The sequence below is a fragment of the Neoarius graeffei genome, chromosome 12 (assembly GCF_027579695.1).
Source record: "Neoarius graeffei isolate fNeoGra1 chromosome 12, fNeoGra1.pri, whole genome shotgun sequence".
In the NCBI taxonomy this organism is placed as follows: domain Eukaryota; kingdom Metazoa; phylum Chordata; class Actinopteri; order Siluriformes; family Ariidae; genus Neoarius; species Neoarius graeffei.
Genome location: NC_083580.1, coordinates 23630449 through 23652248, shown reverse-complemented (window position 1 = coordinate 23652248; position 21800 = coordinate 23630449). Strand labels below are relative to the sequence as shown.

Sequence of the window (21800 nt, the reverse complement as noted above, 5' to 3'; positions counted from 1 at the left end):
CGAATAGGCCGATAAGTATAATATTTAATTGCAATTAGTTGCCAATACGAGTCACGAAATAAGGTTACTAAAACCAAAAACATAATTGCATAACATGTTAATTAAGAAATAAAGCAAGTTTAAAAAATTACTTCAGTTCCCCTTTAAAAAGGGCTGCCTGGCAGGGGTTTGGTGTTCCCTCTGTCCGTTCCAGCAAGCGTTGCTTTTGGCTTTGCATTATATCATGTGACCGATTTACACTATACTTTTGTCTCTTGCCATCACATTTATCCCCATGGAATTTTATCTTTTAATATACTTATTTTCTTTAATAAATAATTCTATTGTCAAACTTGATCCTCGCATGGTCTCCCTTTATGTTGCTGAACCACACGAGCCTGGTTTGGTAACACCTCTCATATGACGGCTACCCACTGGGGAGGCTGAAGGCTAATTTGTGCTTCCTCCGAGACATGTTAAACCAGCCACATGCACCTTGCAAAGGGAAGCATAATGCGCTCTGAGGAAAGCAGTATCTCTTCCACTTAGATGAGCTTGGACAGCTACAACTGCCTAGTGTCACTGTGATTGACAGAGGGGTGAGAGCATGCCATCCCTCCCACTCAGCACTGCCAGTTTTGTGCCCTTGGCTCACAGGCACAGATGGCTATTGCCATCATTGTGATTTGAACAGGCGATCCCCTGATGATCGCTTTTCTGTTGCGCCACTTGGGAGCATGTGCACGGCTATTTGAAAACAGGTTAACCATTTGAGGCACTATTATCCAACTACTGAAATAACAATTCATGTTTTTGTCCTTTGCTATGACCTTACCTCAGCTGCTGGTATTGCTGAGGTATATATGACTATTAATTATCACAGAACCAGGTTACATCACGGTTTCATCGGGTTCATGTATGAACATGACATGCAGGCAAGGATTCAGTGGTTGTTTTATTTACGATCATGGTTTACATTTTATGCTTATGTTCTGTTCCAGAGGAAATGCACTCACTCACTTTCTTTTTTCTTGTGATAGACAAAAAGTTTCTCACTTGCAGTGAAGCAGATTCTGTTTTTCTGTTTCAGGCCTAACTGCAACTCAGAACAATGGCTTCCTTTGTGTGCTCCAGCTCACAGAGGCTGGGGACATTTTCTACCAGATGCTGAGACATTTTGACCCAACCAACTCTGAGCCACATCAATCAGATTCCGTAGAACCAGCATCCAATCCAAACTCTGCACTACAACCCCAAGTTTCTATGGAAGAAGACCGCGACGATGAGGCAGAGCGACATCAACGTATGCTGAGCCAAGTAGAAGTGTTTGTCAATAACAGTGATGATGAGGATGGCTCTCTTACTTTGGACGAGAACCAGGTGAGACTCCCTACAGAAAAAGGGATTAATTCTGAGCCTGCTTTGGTTCTTGAGTCTTCCGCGCATTCTGCTAAGAGTGACTATGCTCGTCCACTGAGGCCAGCGATCCCCAAAACAGCTAGCCGTGAGTTAAGATTAATTTGGAAAAAATGGCTGGATTCCCTCTTGACGAAAACCGTAGGAAGAAAAGGTCACTTGAAACACAGGAAAATAAAGACCAGTGATCTAATGCACTGTAAAGTGCAACAAAGAGACCAGCTTGAGGAGGACAAGTTTCAGAGTTTGAGGAAAGACCAGGCAGAGATCTTGAAGACCAGGAAGCTGCTTGTTCATGGGGTAACATACCTACCTCCTCTAGAGGTGACCCCAGTTCCAGATGGTGTAGACCCCAAGGCCTGGCCAGACGATCTGAGCCAGCGCATGAGTGCCTCATGGAAGGATGGTTGGAGTAACTGGTGGGAAGAAAAACTTGGCCTAAACCGGGACGCCAAGATTGAGGCCCTGCGAAGGAAGCACCGTCTGGCAAAGAGAGCCAAAGCCAGAAACAGAGTCGCGCTTTCTTCAAGCTTCGTCTCATCAGTCAGCTACCAAGATGATCTTTCTGATTGGTCATCAGCCACAAGTCAGTATCCGGGTTCAGATGCAGAGAGCATTATTACCTTTCTGAGTGTACCAGAGGATGAGGCCATTTCTGACATCCTGGTACAAGCTAAGAGCCCAGATTTTCATGGAGTGAGTCAGAACACCGAAGGGTGTTCAGATTTGACAGAACCAATTCAAACTTCTTTGAAAAGGCCTCAGAAAACAACAAAAAGCTCTGAGCAGGACAAAGCCTCTGGTACTTCCCAGTTCCTTCCAGTGGACTTGCAACAACTGCCAAGCCAGGCCTCGCCCATGAAAAGCAGCTCTACACTTCTTTCTTCCTCAGTGGCCAGTTTGAAAGAGTCACATTATGACCATTCAAAAGTGAGATGGTGGCAGCAGCAGGACTACCACAGTTCCCACTTTGGCTCTTCTCAAGAACTTGAGCAGGATGACGAGGTCACATCATCAGTTGGTTTGATGGCTACTAGAACGCAACCTTCTAGCTTTCGGTCACCATTGCGAGCTTCGTTGAGGACCTCTTCACAGGCATCTCAACCTCAAAAAAAGAAGTCACGAATGGGATTCTGAATTGGTAAGTTGGAATAACCAGCTTTTTTTTCTTTCTTTAATGTAGCATGATTTTGAATTAATTTCTTTCTTGTTTATTTTTCAGCAAGGTAGAATTTTATGCACTGTCTGTTGCATGTGTGGAAGTTGAACTAAAGTTAACCATTGTTTTATGCCTATCTGGACTCAGTTGTTGTACTTTGGACTTTCCAAATAAGCTTTGAGAGGTTCTTTTGTTTAGTAAACCCACAATAAAACAAGCTGCCAATGGGCACTGACAACCTCCTGATTTAGTTGGAAGGAACAAGATTCTTTTTATTCAGTCCTGTTCAGAAAGTAGTGGCATGAAATGAGGTGAAACTCTTATGTCTAGCAGCAAGTAAGTGTTGCAGACATGGTGTAAGTCAACGTAGATTATTTGTGGTAGCCTCATTATGCACGTCATGAGTACGTCATACATACTACGATGCCGTTTTGAGTTCAAACATTTCCGCACCAACATCAGGGATGAGAATTTTCCGCCGATCGGCGGATTTCCGACTTTTTCAGACCAAAATGATCGTTTTTGAGCGTGCGCGCGCAACATTAAGGTCTGCATCACGCATCTTAGAATGTGCGCGCGCAAGGGAGACTGTGTGCTTGTTCATGTAGCGCATGCCAGACAAAGAGCATCCTGATTGGCTTATTTTGCTGAGTAACCCAATCAGCTTTCAGTGTGGGCGGGCTTTTATCTCTTTTCTCGAGGACCGGAGTTTTCAGCTGAGTCAGCGCAGCCTACAGGATCGGCATGGCAGAGAGAGCACGCTTGCGCCCCAAAAAACCAAAGCACAAAACCCACTTAAGCTCAAATTACACAAAAGAATCTCCCTGTCCAATAATAATCTCCGTGTGTAATAATAATATCCTTGTCTAACAATAATCACCCTGTCTAACAATAATCTCCCTGTCTAATAATATCCCTGTCTAATAGTAAAGTAAATAAATAAATAAAATGGGGCGGCACGGTGGTGTAGTGGTTAGCGCTGTCGTCTCATAGCAAGAAGGTCCTGGGTTCGAGCCCCGGGGCCGGCGAGGGCCTTTCTGTGCGGAGTTTGCATGTTCTCCCCGTGTCCGCGTGGGTTTCCTCCGGGTGCTCCGGTTTCTCCCACAGTCCAAAGACATGCAGGTTAGGTTAACTGGTGACTCTAAATTGACCGTAGGTGTGAATGTGAGTGTGAATGGTTGTCTGTGTCAGCCCTGTGATGACCTGGCGACGTGTCCAGGGTGTACCCCGCCTTTCGCCCATAGTCAGCTGGGATAGGCTCCAGCTTGCCTGCGACCCTGTAGAAGGATAAAGCGGCTAGAGATAATGAGATGAGATGAAATAAATAAAATAGCCAAAAATCATTAGCCCCTGGGCCCCGCCCCCCTGGGCCATGGGCCCCACCCCCCTGGCAGCACTCGAAACTAACGGTGTCCCGACATCCCGGGGACCATAAAAAATGTTATCGGGACACAAAATTATCATATCTGGGACAATCCCGGGACAATGGAAAAAAATAGATCTAGAAAAAAAGTTCTACATGGGGGAAATTGTGAGAGTGATGCAGTGCGCGTAGCAGTCACAATTGCAGGGCCTGAGCTGCACTCTGTGAATGAATGATTTGCGTTGAGGCGACAAGCCTGTGTGTCTCTGAGAGGGAGCAGCGCGCTGTGTGTGTGAGAGCAAGCAGCCCCTCCCCCACCCGCACGCTGCGCTGAGAGACACAGAAAGGGCAGTAATTGCTCAGAGCGCTCCCTCCAAACAACGGGGATTTACACGAAAACGGAAGGAGATAGTCACAAAATTCTTTCACATAGAGTGCCACAAGGCTCTCCTGAACACGATGTAATTTTTTTGTCTGTAGTGTAAAAATTGAGGTCACTAGAGCGAGTTAAAAACGAGTTTTTGCATGAGAAGCCTGAAAGTGAGGAGAGGACGGGCGCTCAGCCCCATAGACTGCCATTATAAACGTGGCTGCGCTGTGACTGCAAAATCAGAAAAGTCACTGTAAATAATGTAAATGATTTCTGTGACTAAAGGTTACAATAAAAAAAACTTGCATTACATTGCTTTGTTTGCACTTGTATGATATGACACTTTTATCCAAAGTGACTTTACAGTTTTTTACAGTGTTACAGTCCCTGTAGCAATGTTGGGGTAGGTGCCTTGCTCAAGGGCATTTCATCTATTGATGGTATGGCTGATGGCTTTCAAAACATCTCTGAATGGGGCAACAGGTATATTACATAAAAATGGATAACGGTAATGGTGAAAATAAGTTGGCCTTATATATGCCAACAGATATTCAAGGTATAAGTAGATGAAATGAACATAAAAGGGGTCTTTTTTTCAACTAAAGTGTACTGCAGATGTAGTGAGTTGAAACATTTTCTGAATGAGCTAAATGGCCCCTTTAAATAAATGGGTATCTATTCATACAGTGAGATCGCCAAAGTTTAATAAACTGAAAATGCAATAACTGTAATTTTGAAGTAGATGATGTATAGGACATGTGTCACTTGTGTTTTGTGACTTATTGTAAAAATGATATAAAGCAGGGGTCTTCAATCCTATCCACAAAGGGCCAGTGTGGCTGCAGGCTTTCATTCCAACCAAGCAGGAGCTACACCTGATTTCACTTGTTTAATCATTTCACCCTCGTCTCCAGTCAACAATCAAGTGAGCCTCCAATTTGGCTGTAATGAAAGCCTGCAGCTACACCGGCCCTTTGCGGATAGGATTGAAGACCCCTGATATAAAGGGTTCAAAATCGCATAGTTACAAATATAATAGTAACTTCATATGATAATATTAACCACTGGTTATTTCAGAGAGGAAAAAAATGGGGACACTATTGCTTCTATTCGGGACAATACAACACAGAATTTGGGACCACTGGGGGACACAAAGAAAAAAAGTTAATTTCGAGCCCTGGCCCCTGGGCCCTGCCCCCCTGGGCCCCGCCCTGGTTTTTTCAGACTTTTTAAATATTTTTCATTCTCATCCCTGCAACATATTTTTAAAACGTATACATTCTTTGCTTTATATTAAGAGCTGCAGGATTACTAATTTTACGAGTCAACCCGTCATAAAAGATAGTTGATGAATACGTCGTTTCCAGAGTTAAAGCAAAAACAGTTTCAGGACATCACTAGTTTTAAACTTTTATATTTGTGCAGCAAAGGTATTTCTCTTTTCATTCCGCATGTTAGATTTGGCACAGTTTAATGCCGGATGCCCTTCCTGACGCAACCCTCTCCAATTTATCCGGGCTTGGGACCGGCACCAAGAGTACGCTTATGCACCCCCGGTGGCTGGATGAGGTGAGGGCAGCCATGAAAAGAATGAAGACTAGGAAAGCAGTCGGACCAGATGGTATCCCAATTTGAGGCTTGGAGATGTTTGGGTGAGACGGCTATGGAGTTCCTAACGAGATTGTTTGTTTGTTTGTTTGTTTAATAAGATCCTAGAGAATGAGAAAATGCCAAATGAATGGAGAGTGTGCTAGTCCCAATATACAAGAATAAGGGAGATGTACAGAGCTGCAGTAATTACAGAAGAATAAAATTGTTGAGCCACACCATGAAGTTATGGGAAAGGGTATTGGAGGCGAGATTGAGAAGAGGGGTAACAATCTGCGAACAGCAGTACGGGTTTATGCCAAGGAAGAGCACGTCGGATGTAATTTTTGCTTTAAGAATGCTAATGGAGAAGTACAGGGAAGGCCAGAGAAAGCTACATTGTGTGTTTGTAGACCTGGAGAAGGCATACGATAGAGTGCCGAGAGATGAGTTATAGTATTGTATGAGAAAGAGTGGAGTGAATGAGAAGTATATTAGAGTGGTGCAAGACAGACATGTATGAGAACAGTGAAACAGCAGTGAGGTGTGCAGTTAGAACAACTGAATGGTTCAAGGTTGAAGGTGGGACTCCATCAAGGATCTGCTTTGAGTCCTTTTTTGTTTGCCATAATGATGGATAGCTTGACAGACGAAGTGAGGCAAGAGTCACCATGGAACATGATGTTTGTGGATGATATTGTGATATGTGGTGAAAGGAGGTTGAGCTGGGTTTGGAGAGATGGAGGTATGCATTGGAACGAAGCGGAATGAAGGTGAGTAGTAGCAAAACAGAATACATGTGCATCAGTGAGAATAGGGATGAGAGTGTAGTGAAGATGCAAGGAGTAGATGTAAAGAAAGTTGAATTCAAGTACCTGGGGTCAACTGTGCAGGAAAATGGGGGCTGCGATAGTGAGGTGAGAAAGAGGGTGCAGGCAGGGTGAAGCAGTTGGAGAAGGATTTCGGGAGTCATTTGTGATGGGGAAAGTCCCAGCAAAAGTGAAAGGTAAGATGTATAGGACAGTAGTGAGACCAGCTGTGATGTATGGATTGGAGACCGTACCCTTAACGAAGATACAGAAGGCAAAGTTGGAGGTGGCGGAGTTGAGGATGTTAAGATCTGCAATGAGAATGACAAGGTTGGACAGGATAAGGAACGAGCACATCAGATGGACAGCACATGTGGAGAGCTTGGGAATTAAGCTAAGAAAGATGAGACTGAGATGGTACGGGCACATCCTGAGAAGAGATGCAAAGCATGTGGGAAGGAGAATGTTGAGGATGGAGCTGCCAGGCAAACGAAAACGAGGAAGGCCAAAGAAGGAGATACATGGATGTGGTGAGAGAGGACATGAAAGTGGCAGGTGTGGTAGAGAAGGATGTGGAAGACGGAGCAATGGAGACGAAAGATCCGCTGTGGCGACCCCTAATCGGGAGCAGCCAAAAAATGATTTGTTCAGCAAAGGGGTGGCATGGTGGTGTAGTGCTTAGCACTGTCGCCTCACAGCAAGAAGGTTCTGGGTTCGAGCCCAGTGGCTGACGAAGGCCTTTCTGTGTGGAGTTTGCATGTTCTCCCTGTGTCTGCGTGGGTTTCCTCCCACTGTTCAAAGACATGACTTTTTTTTTTAATAGGTAAAATATCTAGCCACTGGGGTTGTACAAGATGGTGTGTATACTTGGTGCTGGTCCCAAGCCCAGATAGATTGGGAAGGGTTGTGTCAGGAAGGGCATCCAGTGTAAAACCTATGCTGAATCAAATCTGTGGAACAGATCTGCTGTGGCGACCCCTAATGGGAGTAGCAGAGTTCCTGCTGGCACTCGTCACGCTCGTCATTGACGAATATAATCCATCAGTGATGAGAAAATTACTAGCAGTTGTCACAGTGACAAATGTATTTGTCATATTTATCATAAGTCATATTTTATAGAAATTCCTCCATTTGCCGAAATCCAACCCCAGTGAAGAGACGGCAGGAAGCCAGAGTGTAAACAGCGAGCACGTGCTTTTAACCAATAAAAATCGACTACACATAATGAACATATGGGTGCCAAGCTTTTGACCAATCGCAGTGCTTCTTAATCGGCCTGGTGTGGTAGTGTGATCATCTCTGCGGGAACCAAACAATGGCGCAGTCTAAGCTGCTGAAGTTTTTGGATGAGCTTCTTCAAGCACTGAAGATGATTTAAGGGCTGAAACAGGCACGGAAGAGGCATACTCAGAGCCCCGACCATCCCTGAGCATATCGGTCGGTGTCAGTAATATAGGGCTCAGTGTAATTATAATAAAAAAAAATGAATTAAAAAAAAAGGCCCAAAGTGAAAGTGCTGTCAGCCAGCAAGCGACTGAAGGGCTCTGTTTCAGGGGGTGTGGTGTGTTGAGTCCCCATAGTGGACACACGATGAAAAACACCATGTCATTCTGTGTTAATCGACGGCAAATTCAGATTCCTTCACTGTTGGTTGGTCCAAGACTCTTCTTGATTCTGTTCAATTGTAAATCAAGTTTTGTGTTGAAGTAAAAGGTAAGGGGAGTCCTAATATCTCTTGAATAATTCCCTGCTAAAATATCCTTAAGTAAGCTAAAACTAAAGAGGTTTAGTTTAGCTTGATGGTGCACAGGGTGCCCAAAATCAAGTCTTTCTTATTAGAGGCTGTAGTGGAGCCCAAATTTTATCTGTAATGGAGAGGCCTAGCTGGATCTGTACAAATATTTGAATTGTGCCAGTTTGGTTGGTATAAAACTGTATTAAGTTCACTTTAAGTCAGGAACTAAGAAAAAATACAGACCAAGTGTGAAGAACAAGTGAAGAATATTTCTTTGACTTGATTTTTCAAGGGAAAAAAGTGGAGAATATTTTTCAGAACCCAGGGGGATCCCTGGACCAGCCAGAAGATGATGATTGTGTAGCAAAGAACGCATCAATACACACTTCACTTAACAGCTGCATGGTATACAGGCTACAAATTAAATTTCCAGCTTACATCCCTTTTAGACTGTACTGTTAAAAGAAAAGTAAGTAAATTTGTTGCAATATGTGCAAAAAAAAAAATCAGTATGTCATAATATAGCATGTTTTAAGGATAATGAATTCATAAAATGCGCTCACGGATGATCTGGCTGCTCAGCAGAAACCGTCGACTCTGAAACCGAAACGCAGAAACTCCTTAAAGCTCAATGATAAAATTGTCTCTTAATGATCAATGGACGTGATATGATGTCTCCAGCAGGATCTGGGAGGTTGTTCTGCCATGTTCAGCTTAGGCCTAGGCATGAGTAGGAGCCTACTGAGGCCCAGGTATGCCTCACCTCAATGCTTTAACTCAAATTCTCTTCTTTGAGTTCTAATGCGGGGCGGCACGGTGGTGTAGTGGTTAGCGCTGTCGCCTCACAGCAAGAAGGTCCGGGTTCGAGCCCCGTGGCCGGCGAGGGCCTTTCTGTACAGAGTTTGCATGTTCTCCCCGTGTCCGTGTGGGTTTCCTCCGGGTGCTCCGGTTTCCCCCACAGTCCAAAGACGTGCAGGTTAGGTTAACTGGTGACTCTAAATTGACCGTAGGTATGAATGGTTGTCTGTGTCAGCCCTGTGATGACCTAGCGACTTGTCCAGGGTGTACCCCGCCTCTTGCCTGTTGTCAGCTGGGATAGGCTCCAGCTTGCTTGCGACCTGTAGAAGGATAAAGCGGCTAGAGATAATGAGATGAGAAGTTCTAATGCGCCACTGATCTGATGCTAAACTAGCTGAGGAGGACTGGAGAGTGACCTGCAACTTGTAGCTCTGAAAGCATTCTCTCACGCAGCAGTGGAATATCAGTGTAAGGGCCGTGTTAAATTTTAGCTTTAAAGGACAATAAAAATAACTGAAGGAGGAATTTCTTTTGGAGCAGGTGGAAATGAGATTTAAAAAAAAAACCCTCTCTACTTCATACAAAGTGTTAATGATCTATTAAAGCAAAATAAAATTAAAAGGCTTCGTTCCAGTGTGGCCTTGCGCAGTTGACTATCAATTGACTTCATCTACTCTGAAATGTTTTCAGACCAAAAGTACATTTAAGTTGATTACTATCTACTTCATTGGTTTTTCTGTTCCCCCAACTAGTTGACAGCTCCCCACAGGGATGAGTAGTGAATGTATTAGTTAATACATGCATAATGTGCAGCCCATACTGTACAGTGTCTTGCAAAAGTATTCATCCCCCTTTTGTGTTTGTCCTGTTTTGTCACATTACAAGCTGGAATTTAAAATGGATTTTTGGGGGGTTAGCACCATTTGATTTACACAACATGCCTACCACCTTAAAGGTGAAAAGTGTTGTTTTATTGTGACCCAAACAATAATTTAAGATGAAAAAAAAAACAGAAATCTGGAGTGTGCATAGGTATTCAACACCACCTTTTGCTGCAATTACAGCTGCAAGTCTCTTGGGGTATGTCTCTGTTAGCTTAGCACATCTAGCCACTGGGATTTTTGCCCATTCCTCAAAGCAAAACTGTTCCAACTCCTTCGAGTTAGATGGGTTGTGTTGGTGTACAGCAATCTTCAAGTTATGCCACAGATTCTTGATTGGATTGTGGTTTGGGCTTTGACTAGTCCCTTCCAAGACATTTAAATGTTTCCCTTTACACAGTTCCAGTGTAGCTGTAGGAGTATGTTTAGGGTCATTGTCCTGCTGGAACGTGAACTTTTGTCCCAGTCTCAAACATCTGGCTGACTCAAACTGGTTTTCCTCCAGAATTGCCCTGTATTTAGTGCCATCCATCTTTCCTTCAGTCCTGACCAGCTTTCCTGTCCCTCCAGATGAAAAACATCCCCACAGCATGCTGCTGCCACCACCATGCTTCACTGTAGGAATGGTGTTCTCAGGGTGTTCTGGGTTTGCGCCACATGTGGTATTTCCCATGATGCCCAAAAAGATCAATTTTAGTCTCATCTGACCAGAGAATCTTCCATGTGTTTGGGGAGTCTGCTACATGCTGTTGGGCAAACTCCAAACATGTTTTCTCAAGCAATGGCTTTTTTCTGGCCACTCTTCCATAAAGCCCCACTCTGTGGAGTGTATGGCTTAAAGTGGTCCTATGGACAGATACTCCCATCTCCACTGTGGATCTTTGCAGCTCCTTCAGTGTTATCTTTGGTGTCTTTGTTGCATCTCTGATTAATGCCCTCCTTGCCCGGTCTGTGAGTTTTGGTGGGTGGCCTTCTCTTGTTAGGTTTGTAGTGGTGCCATATTCTTTCTATTTTGCTATAATGGATTTAATGGTGCTCCCTGGGATATTCAAAGTTTGGGATATTTTTATAACCCAACCCTGATCTATACTTCTCCATAACTTTGTCTCTGACCTGTTTGGAGGCTCCTTGGTTTTCATGTTGCTTGCTTAGTAGTGTTGCAGAGTCAGGGTCCTTCCAGAACAGGTTGATTTTATCCAGACATCATGTGACAGATCATATGACACTTTGCGTATAGGTGGATCTGACTTATGAAGTGAATTGGTTGGACCAGCTCTTATTTAGGGGTTTCATACGAAAGGGGGCGAATACCTATGCACACTCCAGATTTCTGTTTTTTCATCTTAATAAAACAATTTTCACCTTTTTAAAGCTGTAGGCATGTTGTGTAAATCAAATGGTGATAACTACCCCTCCCAAAAAAAATCCATTTTAATTCCAGCTTGTAATGCGACAAAACAGGACAAACACCAAGGGGGATGAATACTTTTGCAAGACACTGTATGTACATGATCATTCAGTCATGGCCAGGAGTTCAAAGAAGCATAATTCTCCCTTACAGCCTTACTCAAAGCAACACACAAGGTATGGAAGTGAGTTTGTGAGCAATGCTACTTGTAGAAACCTGTCCTTATTCACCTCCCCTGTCGAGTAGAGAGATGCTCATTAAGTATGTACATCTTTGAGCTCATGTATAGAGTAGGGATGTAACCTAATATTAAATACATATGAATAGTGTTCTAGGCAGATACAAAAGGATACAGCAGATTTTTTTTTTTCCCCCAGAAAGGTACACTGGAGGCGGCACGGTGGTGTAGTGGTTAGCGCTGTCGCCTCACAGCAAGAAGGTCCGGGTTCGAGCCCTGTGGCCGGCGAGGGCCTTTCTGTGCGGAGTTTGCATGTTCTCCCCGTGTCCGCGTGGGTTTCCTCCGGGTGCTCCGGTTTCCCCCACAGTCCAAAGACATGCAGGTTAGGTTAACTGGTGACTCTAAATTGACTGTAGGTGTGAGTGTGAATGGTTGTCTGTGTCTATGTGTCAGCCCTGTGATGACCTGGCGACTTGTCCAGGGTGTACCCCACCTTTCGCCTGTAGTCAGCTGGGATAGGCTCCAGCTTGCCTGCGACCCTGTAGAAGGATAAAGTGGCTAGAGATAATAAGATGAGATGAGGTGCACTGGATGCAAAAACGAAAAAAAAAGCTTTGCGTGCAGTGTATCTACATCATCCTCCACATTATCCTGATAAGTGCATGGTCAGGGTTGAAGTGGTTTAAATTAGGCTACTAGTTTGCTTATATTTTGCAAAATGAAACCAATTATATTGATTAGAAAATACGGTGGGCAGATAAATAGTAATTTTGTGAGTGGGATTTAAAAAAATAGTCCTGCGTGCAACTTTGGTTAAGTCCAGTTATGAACGTAAGCGATGTAACTGTGGCTGAGGAACTTGAACCCTAAAAACAATACTGCCCGCTTTTATACCTGAATCTGATGCTTGTAGTGTGATACCAAATTGCATGCCGTGAAATTAGGCAGATGTGTGCAGCTTCTGATTTTAGCGTGTGAATGGCCTTTTTTCCATTTTACATAAATTTTAGATTCAGTACATTTTATATAGTATTTTTGAGATTACTTAATGTAACAGTTTGTTGTGTGATGCATCATTCTGTACCATAGCACTGTTGAAGGCACGACTCCAACTGGTCAGCAGGTGTTTAGTTTTCTATAGCAGCACCCTTCCCCTGACATTAGTTCCACCTGCAAGGTTTATGATGCTGTACTCCTTCATTAGCATTTCTGTAGTAGCAACTTACCCGGGGATTATTATGGAATGTCCAACCAAAAATTAAGAATAAAAACATTCGCACTGACAAATCGCTGTGGTATTAGAGGGAAAACACTGTTCACTTATTGGAAAATAATCAACTTTGAGGTGCCATCACACACATTTCCAATCATGTCTGATTCCTTAGCTTAACTCAAGACTCCTAAACTTCCATCACATATTAGCTACACCATCTGCCCAAAAGTATGTGGACACCTGAGTCTCATACCTATGTGGCTGCCACAAAGTTGTCTAAAAATGTATTTGTATGCTGTAGCATTATGATTTCCATTATGGCTAGAACCAAGTATGGTGGCCAGGAAGTGCAAAACAAAATTACAAAACGTGAAACATTTTACATTTTATAAAACAAAATTACGTCTTGGAAAACAAATTGACAAGACGCAAAACACTTTTTTTTTTTAAACAAGTCCCAAAAAAAATTTATAAACGAAAATCTTCATGGAAGGGGAATGTTCCGAATGCCGCAAGCGACCCGGAAGTGATGGTGTGACCGGTCAATTCGTGTTGTCTTCTGTGGAGTTTATGGTGACAGAATGTTGACTGTGACCAAATGATGTTTTGCCCCTTTTGTGGAAAACACATGAACCACTTAACGCAGTTCGTGCGGACAGTCTCTAGAAATTTTTAAAGGACACAGACCGGACACGGACCAGACAGAAGGATCAAGCGCACAGGGAACAAGACAATGGCTTTGTCCGAAATCACTCACTCATTCACTACTCACTATATAGGGAATTCTATATAGTGAGTCGTGAGTGATTTCAGACACAGGACACGAATTGACTGCTGATTAACACTTCCTGGCCACCGTACTTCCAGGTCACTTGTGGCATTCGGTACGTTCCCCTTCTGTGAAGATTTTCATTTGTAAATTTGTTTCAGGACTGGTAAAAGTGTTCTGCCACTTGTAAATTTGTTTTGTCCTTGGTAAAAGTGTTTTGCTAATGTAATTTTGTTTAGCACTTCTTGGCCACCGTAACCAAGAGACCCAAAGCTGTTCCACCATAACAATGCCCTGATGCACAAAGCAAAGTCCGTTGTTGGCATTGTTTAGCAAGTCTGTTTTAGAAGACCTTGAGTGGCCTACACAGAGCCCTGACCCCAATCCCACTGTGTTTAACCTTTTGAGATGAACACAAACCGCACACCAGGGCTTCTCAGTCAACATCAGTACTCGACCTTACTAATGCTTTCCTGGCTAAATGAACACAAATTCCTGTAGATATGCTCCAGTAGTGGAACGCCTTACCAGAAAAGTGGGGCAGGGGGGAACTAATGCCATATTTTTGCCCATGAGTTTAGAATGGCATGTTTAAGACACATGTGGTCAGGTGTCCACACGCCTTTTGGTCATATAGTGTATGTTAACTGTATAGCTCCTGTGCAAAACTAATAAAATTTGGACACTAAACACATCCTGGCGGATTGTGTTTTTGGGGGAAGGAGAGTTGTGTAAATTTCATTTCAGGACATAATGCATTTTGCCCACTCTTGAAGGGGATAATGTCCAAAACCCAGAGGTGGTATGCGGTAAGCAGATCTCTCTGTAACTTGCTCTTCTCAGAAATCAAGGTGAGGCACTTCCTCATTTCCACAGTGCAGGGTGACTTGCCCAAGGCTCACTGACATCAGGAGTCAGCTGTTCAGACGTCATGAGCGTGAACAAACAGCTGAAAGGTTTTGTGCTGGCTTGCTAAGTTTGTGCAACACAAACATTTCCTTAGAAGGAAGTAATTGAATAATCTCACTTAGTCCAGAGATCTAATAGAGAATGTTTTGGAAAGATACGTTCAGTAAAAAATGCTTTTCAACTCCGTGCATCAGTCTTAAAGCTGAACTCCACCCTACAATCCATTAAACATTTGACATGCTTAGTGATTCTGCTGCTAATATGATTGTCGAGACCATGTTTTTGGAATTCTTATGAGAAATTAGTGGTTGCCTGCCATGGGGGGCATCGCTAGTAGAGTCATAAGGATGATGATAGGAGAAAAATTCAGTGCTCTCAGACATACATGGTCAGGTTGCACTGTTTAGTTCCTAAAAAAACAAAATCACAACCTCCCCCAGTCACCATTTTCAACTGATGTTTAGGGTAATTCAGTATTAATGAGAAGTCTAGTGTAGGGACAGAATATTTAGTTTCCAAACTGGAGATTTTACAGCAAAAAAGGCTTTGCTCGGCTAGTTGGCGATCAAACACCATGGCAGTGGTATGAAGGTCAACGCTTTGAAACCTGATGCTTGAGCAGGGTGTATAGATAAGGAGGCTCAAGAGCTGAATAAAGCAGGTAGTAGAATGGCATTGTAGGATGAAATGTAGGAAACCAAAGTGAAAATGGACCAACATAACTTTAAAAAAAAAAAAGCAACACAACTCGCCTTGGAATTTCAAGGTGGCTTTTGTTTCCTTCAGCTTATTCACCACATGAATAAAAACCAGACTCGTAGAATTTAAAAATATTTAGTTTTAACATGACAAAAATAATAAATAAGTTAGTATCTACAACTTGCTATACATTTTTTTGTACATTATACAAATTTACAATTTTTTTGGGCTTTTTTTGTATTGACATTTTTACATTTTATGCCACCACCCCCAAACATTTTTTTTTTCTCTCGCACAAATACATTCAAAGTTACTTTGTTTTGCTCCAGAGATATGTACTTTGGCTAATTTAAACCTAACCTAATCTGGCAAGTCTAAAGATCACATCACCACACTTGTAAACTAACCAAAACATACAACACCAACCTGTCTCAAGCTAAACACAGTTTGAAGTGCAATGGAACCTGACACTTGTCCATAAATTGTATGCGGTACTGGGGTAAATGTCCCAGAATTCAACAGTCCTAAGCTGAACAGTCTCACAGATCTCTGGAATGTTGCAAACCTGAACATGCACCAACAATTATTAAAACACTGTATATATTAAAAAAAATTTTAAAGGTCTCTGGTTATAAACTTTAGCTGCCTGTGTTGTGCATTTTTTTTTAGCTTAACAGTTACAAAAAGTTAGAAAGAAGGATCAGTAATGGCTACAGTAGGTGAAATTAGAGTGGAGATTTAAAGTTAGTTTAAAAAAAAAAGCCATACTACATTCTCAAGTTACATCTTGTGTGGAACCCAGGCACTGTGGCTCTAACACGGAGAGGTCTGGGTGATTGCTGACATCACTACGAAAGCTGGAGTTTTTGTATCGTAAGGCAGATGATGAAGCTGCTGCCACCGCCATGTTTTAAGGTTACATCCTGTAGAATGGCCTCTGATCAGCTGAGCACCTTTAGGGATTCAGGAGCCGACTTTTTTTTGAAAGTGGTCAGGGAAATAAGGCCCCTCTCCATCACTGCCCAATGAACTGCTGAGACACTCCTCCCCAGAGCTCATCTCTTCACCCCAGTCGTCACTAGACAGGTGAGACAAACACGTCAGACTTATTGCAGAGAACACACCCTGCCTTAGTCACAGCAACTACTTCTGAAGTCATGCATGCTTCCCACTTTAGAACATCTGTCCTGTCCCACAGCTAGGATCTGAATATTTTCATAAATAGTTTAGTTTATTCCATTAACCGAGGAGTGGTTACAGTTCAGCCATACTTCCATTATAACTAAGATTGAATGAAACTGGTGGGTTTTGGGTCCCCCCCCTTTCCTTCTCAGTTCAGGAAGATGTCAGTTTTTGCACAGTCGATAGAGAATACGTTAAACTGTTTGTCTGCTATTGGTCATTGTGGTGAACTGCTTACTAAAAGTGACATCACTCTTTTCCATTACATATTTGTAGCAAATGGAATGCGTAGGGAGGCAGGCCCAAGTGCCAGTGAAAAGTGATTGTGTAATTTAGAAGACAATGCTAGCTTTCGGTATTTACAGTCTGTAGTAAGCAACGCCTGAACTGAAACTGGAAGTACTGACAGCCACAGGGTGTGATTTGAGATTCCCCTAAAAATCCTGTGTTTACAATTAAAGTTAAGACTTCCCATTTTTGCGAATATGTATTTTACTGATAAATGCTCTCGAAACTACAATGACCTGCTAAAAATTCTGCAATGTGTTGCAGCTGGTTGGTTTTCAAATGTATGATTAAAACCTCTAACGGGACACGGTTTTGGATAAAACAGAACTAGCTGATTTGCTAAGGCAAAGAGCGAACAGGGGATATACACACTGGAGCTGGCCAGTCTACTGAAGCCCCTGTTCCACAGACTGGGTTAAAAATAATAAAGCTAAGGAGTCTATGTATTTTAATATACTGAATTGTTTTTTTTTCCTCCCCCTTTGAATATGAAGCATTTAAGCTAAACAGGGTAGTGAACAGAAACTCTGTGTGCAGGTCCACCGTGTACCTCTCACTCCAGCCGTCTTCAGGGATCGTGGGCAGCTCCGGTGCACCACAGTAGCTGCTGTGCAGGTTCTTGGCCGTGCGCCGGGACACAATCCACACCAGCTTCCTGTGATTGGGTTTGGCGCATGTAGGCGAGGAGTACTGCGCCAGGCACTGAGCCACCAGGCCTCTCCAGAGCTGTAGCTCCATCTCTGAGATCTGCACATACACATCCAGCGGCAGTTACATAACAGACACACTCCGGGTGTATTGTCCTGACAGCAGGTCAGGACGTTACTGAAATTCTTTATCTCTCAAAGACAGCAAGACAGATTTGTTTTGAGGCAAATGGAGCTTGCATCACCACTGAGGACGAATGTTATCATGCACCTTACTTTTATTTCATCTGCACTGAAGATTTTGATATACACATCATGGTTATATGCCAAGGACATGTTTTTGTTGTTAACAGACTTGCTGTCTAAAATAAACTAGTCATTTTTTATATAATTTTACCTTCAGGTGTCTCTGAATGGACTGGATGATCTCAAACAGGTCAGCTGACTGCACAGCCTCGATCTCTTGTTTTATGAGTGACAAAGCTAGCACCGATGGCTACAAAGAGACGACAAAGGGATTACAAGAAATGTCACTGTACTCAAAAGCCCCAAATGCATCATTGATTTGTAGTGCAAATACATACTTTTGCTTTTGAGAATACAATGCGGCAAAGGCAGGCTTTAAGCTGGGCTTCCAGCTTGTCTAAACTGAGGACTTCTTTCCTGAAAAGAAACAAGATATGCTTTTATTAGGTCTAATCTGCCTTAAGGTACATCTTCATTTTTTATATTTAGAGATGTTGCATAATAAACCAGCCTGTTTGCTATCTATGCCCTTTGGTATATGGCAGTGTCTGCTGATAATTTAGTTTATGAGATAACTAAAGCAGATCTGACCTACATAATGCACACTGGACTTAAATGATATTCATTTGCCTGCTACTTTCTATTGTCAACAGTTCTAGTGTTCTTTCCTACTGTATGAAACGGAGATACATTTTCCTCATGCGTTTCTCACCTGCTTGAGGTATGCGACAGGACAATCGCATGGTACAGGTGCAGGAACGTTAAGGCTGTGATGGCTTGAAACTGGAAGTTGAGTTTCTCAGAGATGATTTTCTCCATGCGCCCAAGGTCCGACACTGTGAACGTGCACTGGCTGATGCGGATCAGCTCGTGTGTTGACGACACATCACACTTGTCCTCCACCACTTTGGCAGCAATATGGAGGCAGCCAATGCTGATACAAGCCAAATGTTTGGGCTGAACCTTTAAGGCAGATAAAGAAGTTGCACTTTAATTGGTATTTGTAGTGAGCGAGTTTAGTATAGGGCAAGTTTTACTAAAATGCTTGAATATATAATGTTATTTACCAGCTAGGAGGTCCAGATCATGAAATACCATGACCGAGGCCATGGTATTTCACCATACGGACCAACCTTAAGCTGGTAAATATTTTTTCTTTACCAAATTCTAACAGAAAACGAGAGCGCTCGAAAGGGAAAACCGAGCCGCCATTTTGAATCCTCATTCACGGCTGTAATGCAAATTGCTTCCTCCTCAGTATACAAGTACACTTCCATAGCAGGAAAAAAAGCTACATTTTGCTGCCTATGTAGTCCCCTATTTATACAAAATTGAGTCATTCAGGATTCAGCAATGTTTTTGCTCGGCGTTGGCAACAGTTAGGTTTTTTATTTCTTCTTCCTCAGAGTAGTAAAACTCGCTTTCGCTGTGAACACTCTCGTTATCACTATCCGTGATGTAAAATTAATGCTGCTATTCTGAGAAATGCTGGCAAAAATTTAAGATTTTTGATAATTAAAAAAAAAATGTTGACAAAAAAAATTCTACAAAGTTTGTTGTGAACAAGCAAGTTGCCAGAGGTCCATAACCGGGGTCCGCTCGCCAGCCAATCAGAGCGCAGGATTTGATGGAACCCGTACCGCAAAAAAAACCTTCAAATATTTAGCATCAAACTCAGGGTTTGGTTACTGTGTTTTTTTTTTTTAATTATTGAAAATGACTGACAAGTGTTTTGTAAAAGCATGCATGCGTACCTTCATCATAGCTAGAAATCTGTCCAGCAGATTAACAGCCAGGACGAAAGTGTGTGTGCTGTAGCCAAAGAAACTGGTCAAGCTCCAGAGATCCTCCACCTTGGCGTTGCGACATTTTGCAGAAATTCCCTTCCCCTGGTACAGAACAAAAGTAATCTTAATTATGCTTGTATATTTAGAAAATTCTCTCCCTTTTTTTTTTTAAACACTTATGTATGATTGTACTTTTTAATGGCACAGGCTGTAAAATGTAAAGATTTTTATAATAATCACCATTGTCTCAGGTGTTTATTCATAAAAGCAGATTTTTAACTCAACTTTAATACAAAAAAAAAAAACTATGTATGAAAAATGGCACTTTTGTACCAGTAATTTGAGAAGTAGCTTCAGCTGGATTACTAAGACACTTTACTCAGGAAAAAAGATGTTTTTTTTTTTTTTTATGTTTTTCTCCTCGGATACTCGAGCTAAACCGTGTTTTAGTCTGCTCGAACCCTGGACGCTGCGGTTGGTTTACCTCCGAGTTGGACTCGATCAGCTTCAGTCCCGACTCCTTGGGCAGATACTGACTCTCCTGCTCCAGGTTCAGCTTCAGCTCCTTCATCAGCCTGAAGGCCTCCATGGCGAGACTCGGTTTTCTTTTGGTTATCTCAAAGTAACCTTTTAAAAACACACCATAATACAGTATTCAGTGAATGTATGTTTTCTCGCCCTAGTTAGGTGCAGTGATGCAGGGCTGGCCAAACCCTGGGGCTCGGATTTCTACCGTTAACGCCTCCTTTAGTGAAGAGAGAGAAAATAAAACTCTACGATACACATATACACTCGAGACGATGAAATAAAAACGGCGAATACTTTATCAGTAAAAAAAAAAAATCATCAAATACGTTTTACAATGTTTTAATCAGAGAGCTAGCTCAAGATCTTAGCTAGATTTTTTTTTCTCCCTTTTGAAAAACAGTGGGGGAGGGGTCACGGTCAGCTTCCCTGGGTTTACTTGATATTTACTGTTCCTGGATGTAACAGAACTAACCAAATACATAAGATACACTTAGTAAATACCTCCGACAGTAACTAACTTTGGGTGACAACATAATTAAATTAATCTTAAAAAAAAAAACTCCGCACTAACGGGGCTTCTCACGAACACAAACAATTATTTAACCTTTATTTCATTTCAAATAACCAAACAGAACAGAAAAACACACATTGGCAGAACTAACTTACTATATTAATGCTGTAAATATTTACAGATAATTAATGCTGTGAATCAAACTGGCTTTGTCCAAATCAAATAACAGGAAGGACTTTAAACCCAACCCGATACAAATACTTGTACAGAAAATACCATTAACGTTATACATGAGTTAGAAATACTTTCTAAATAAATAAAAGGGAAATTACCTGAAATATTAAAAGGACATTTTTCTTGAACCAGCTCTTCTGTTTTCTCAGTCTTTTTTTTTTCCCCTTTTGTTGATGACCGTTTCCACGCCCTCTCCATGACGTCAGACCTAGCACGTATGAAACGTACGCTGGATTTTCTCGTTTTCGGGATCCTTATATAATTATATTTATTTCTCACCTCCTAATAACTCATTTATCTATGCACATGTAATAATATTATTCGTGTGTTTTTTCCCGACAGAGATGAATTTTTGAAAACATTTGGCAGCAGTATTGACGTCAAACCGGACCAATCACGTCCTTGAAATTCTCTGTGTTCAAATAGTCCGCCCAAAATAGCCGATTCTGATTGGCTGCTTCCTCACGTGCTGATTGCGACTGCTTGTTGCTTTCTCATTGGCTGTTCATTGTTGTGCGTGATGCAATGATGGGCATGTGCATATTTTATAGCAAAACTGTTGTTTTGTTTTGTTTTTGCCAAATTAGTGCACGCATTAATACTTGACTAAGAAACAACACGATGTTTATCATGTTTTATTAATCCCCAGCTGTTTTTGATATTAAGTTGACTCATAAAATAAGGTTGTGGGAAGACGTAACGCTTTTCGTACACTGATCTCTGACTCTAGTGTTATTGTGCATGAGGAAAGGTGCTAAATGTAACAAGCAGACTGTAGACGTTGAAATATAGGCCACTAATCACATGCTATGAATTTCATTAAGGATTTCGGTCATAGCCTGTGTTTGATCACTGTGATGATGGCTCCGAGATCACCCGGAGAACAGGGACGCATTACATCATGGGTATTTAAATAGTGCGTTCGCCAGAGAAAGTAGTTCTAGCGCTATATAGCATTAAACTCCACACTGATTTTGTAATATATTTAATTTAATAAGTGTATTACAACAGCGCATTTTATGTTGTATTTTATTACTTAATATCAATCATTATTCATTTTTATTTATTTTTTTTTTTTTACATGGGCTATACGCAGTAAGAAGT

General features: G+C 42.1%; 2 protein-coding genes across 7 annotated transcripts in view; one reads left to right on the top strand and one right to left on the bottom strand.

The window, feature by feature from the left end:
• Positions 1-19662, top strand: part of taf1c (TATA-box binding protein associated factor, RNA polymerase I subunit C) — a 92033-nt gene extending 72371 nt beyond the window's left edge. For 4 of the 6 annotated variants that reach the window (XM_060935707.1, XM_060935708.1, XM_060935705.1 and 1 more), the window contains 2 exons: positions 1070-2536; positions 17281-19662. In XM_060935707.1, the coding sequence (XP_060791690.1) occupies positions 1070-2532 (1463 nt within the window). In that variant the 3' untranslated portion in view covers positions 2533-2536; positions 17281-19662. Of the gene's footprint in view, positions 1-1069; positions 2537-2617; positions 2691-5745; positions 5940-17280 lie in introns of those variants that run through there. The other 2 variants (XR_009655717.1, XM_060935706.1) reach the window with 2 other exon arrangements.
• Positions 15393-20909, bottom strand: ccng2 (cyclin G2). The gene is made up of 8 exons (XM_060935710.1): positions 20795-20909; positions 19908-20050; positions 19391-19525; positions 18349-18599; positions 17975-18053; positions 17788-17886; positions 17294-17490; positions 15393-16351 (listed from the first exon to the last, which is right to left on the bottom strand). The coding sequence occupies exons 1-8, from the start codon at positions 20892-20894 to the stop codon at positions 16237-16239; spliced, it is 1119 nt and encodes a 372-aa protein (XP_060791693.1). The 5' UTR covers positions 20895-20909; the 3' UTR covers positions 15393-16236.
• Between the last annotated feature and the right edge of the window lie 891 nt (positions 20910-21800).

What these genes read in the sequence shown, in the direction of transcription:
- ccng2 (XM_060935710.1), bottom strand. Translation starts at nt 20,894, where the DNA reads ATGGAGAGGGCGTGGAAACGGTCATCAACAAAAGGGGAAAAAAAAAAG. An exon ending in GATTTCTAGCTATGATGAAG is followed by an intron (nt 18,600 to 19,390) that starts GTACGCATGCAT and finishes TCTGCCTTAAAG; the next exon opens with GTTCAGCCCAAACATTTGGC. An exon ending in CTGTCGCATACCTCAAGCAG is followed by an intron (nt 18,054 to 18,348) that starts GTGAGAAACGCA and finishes GTTTCTTTTCAG; the next exon opens with GAAAGAAGTCCTCAGTTTAG.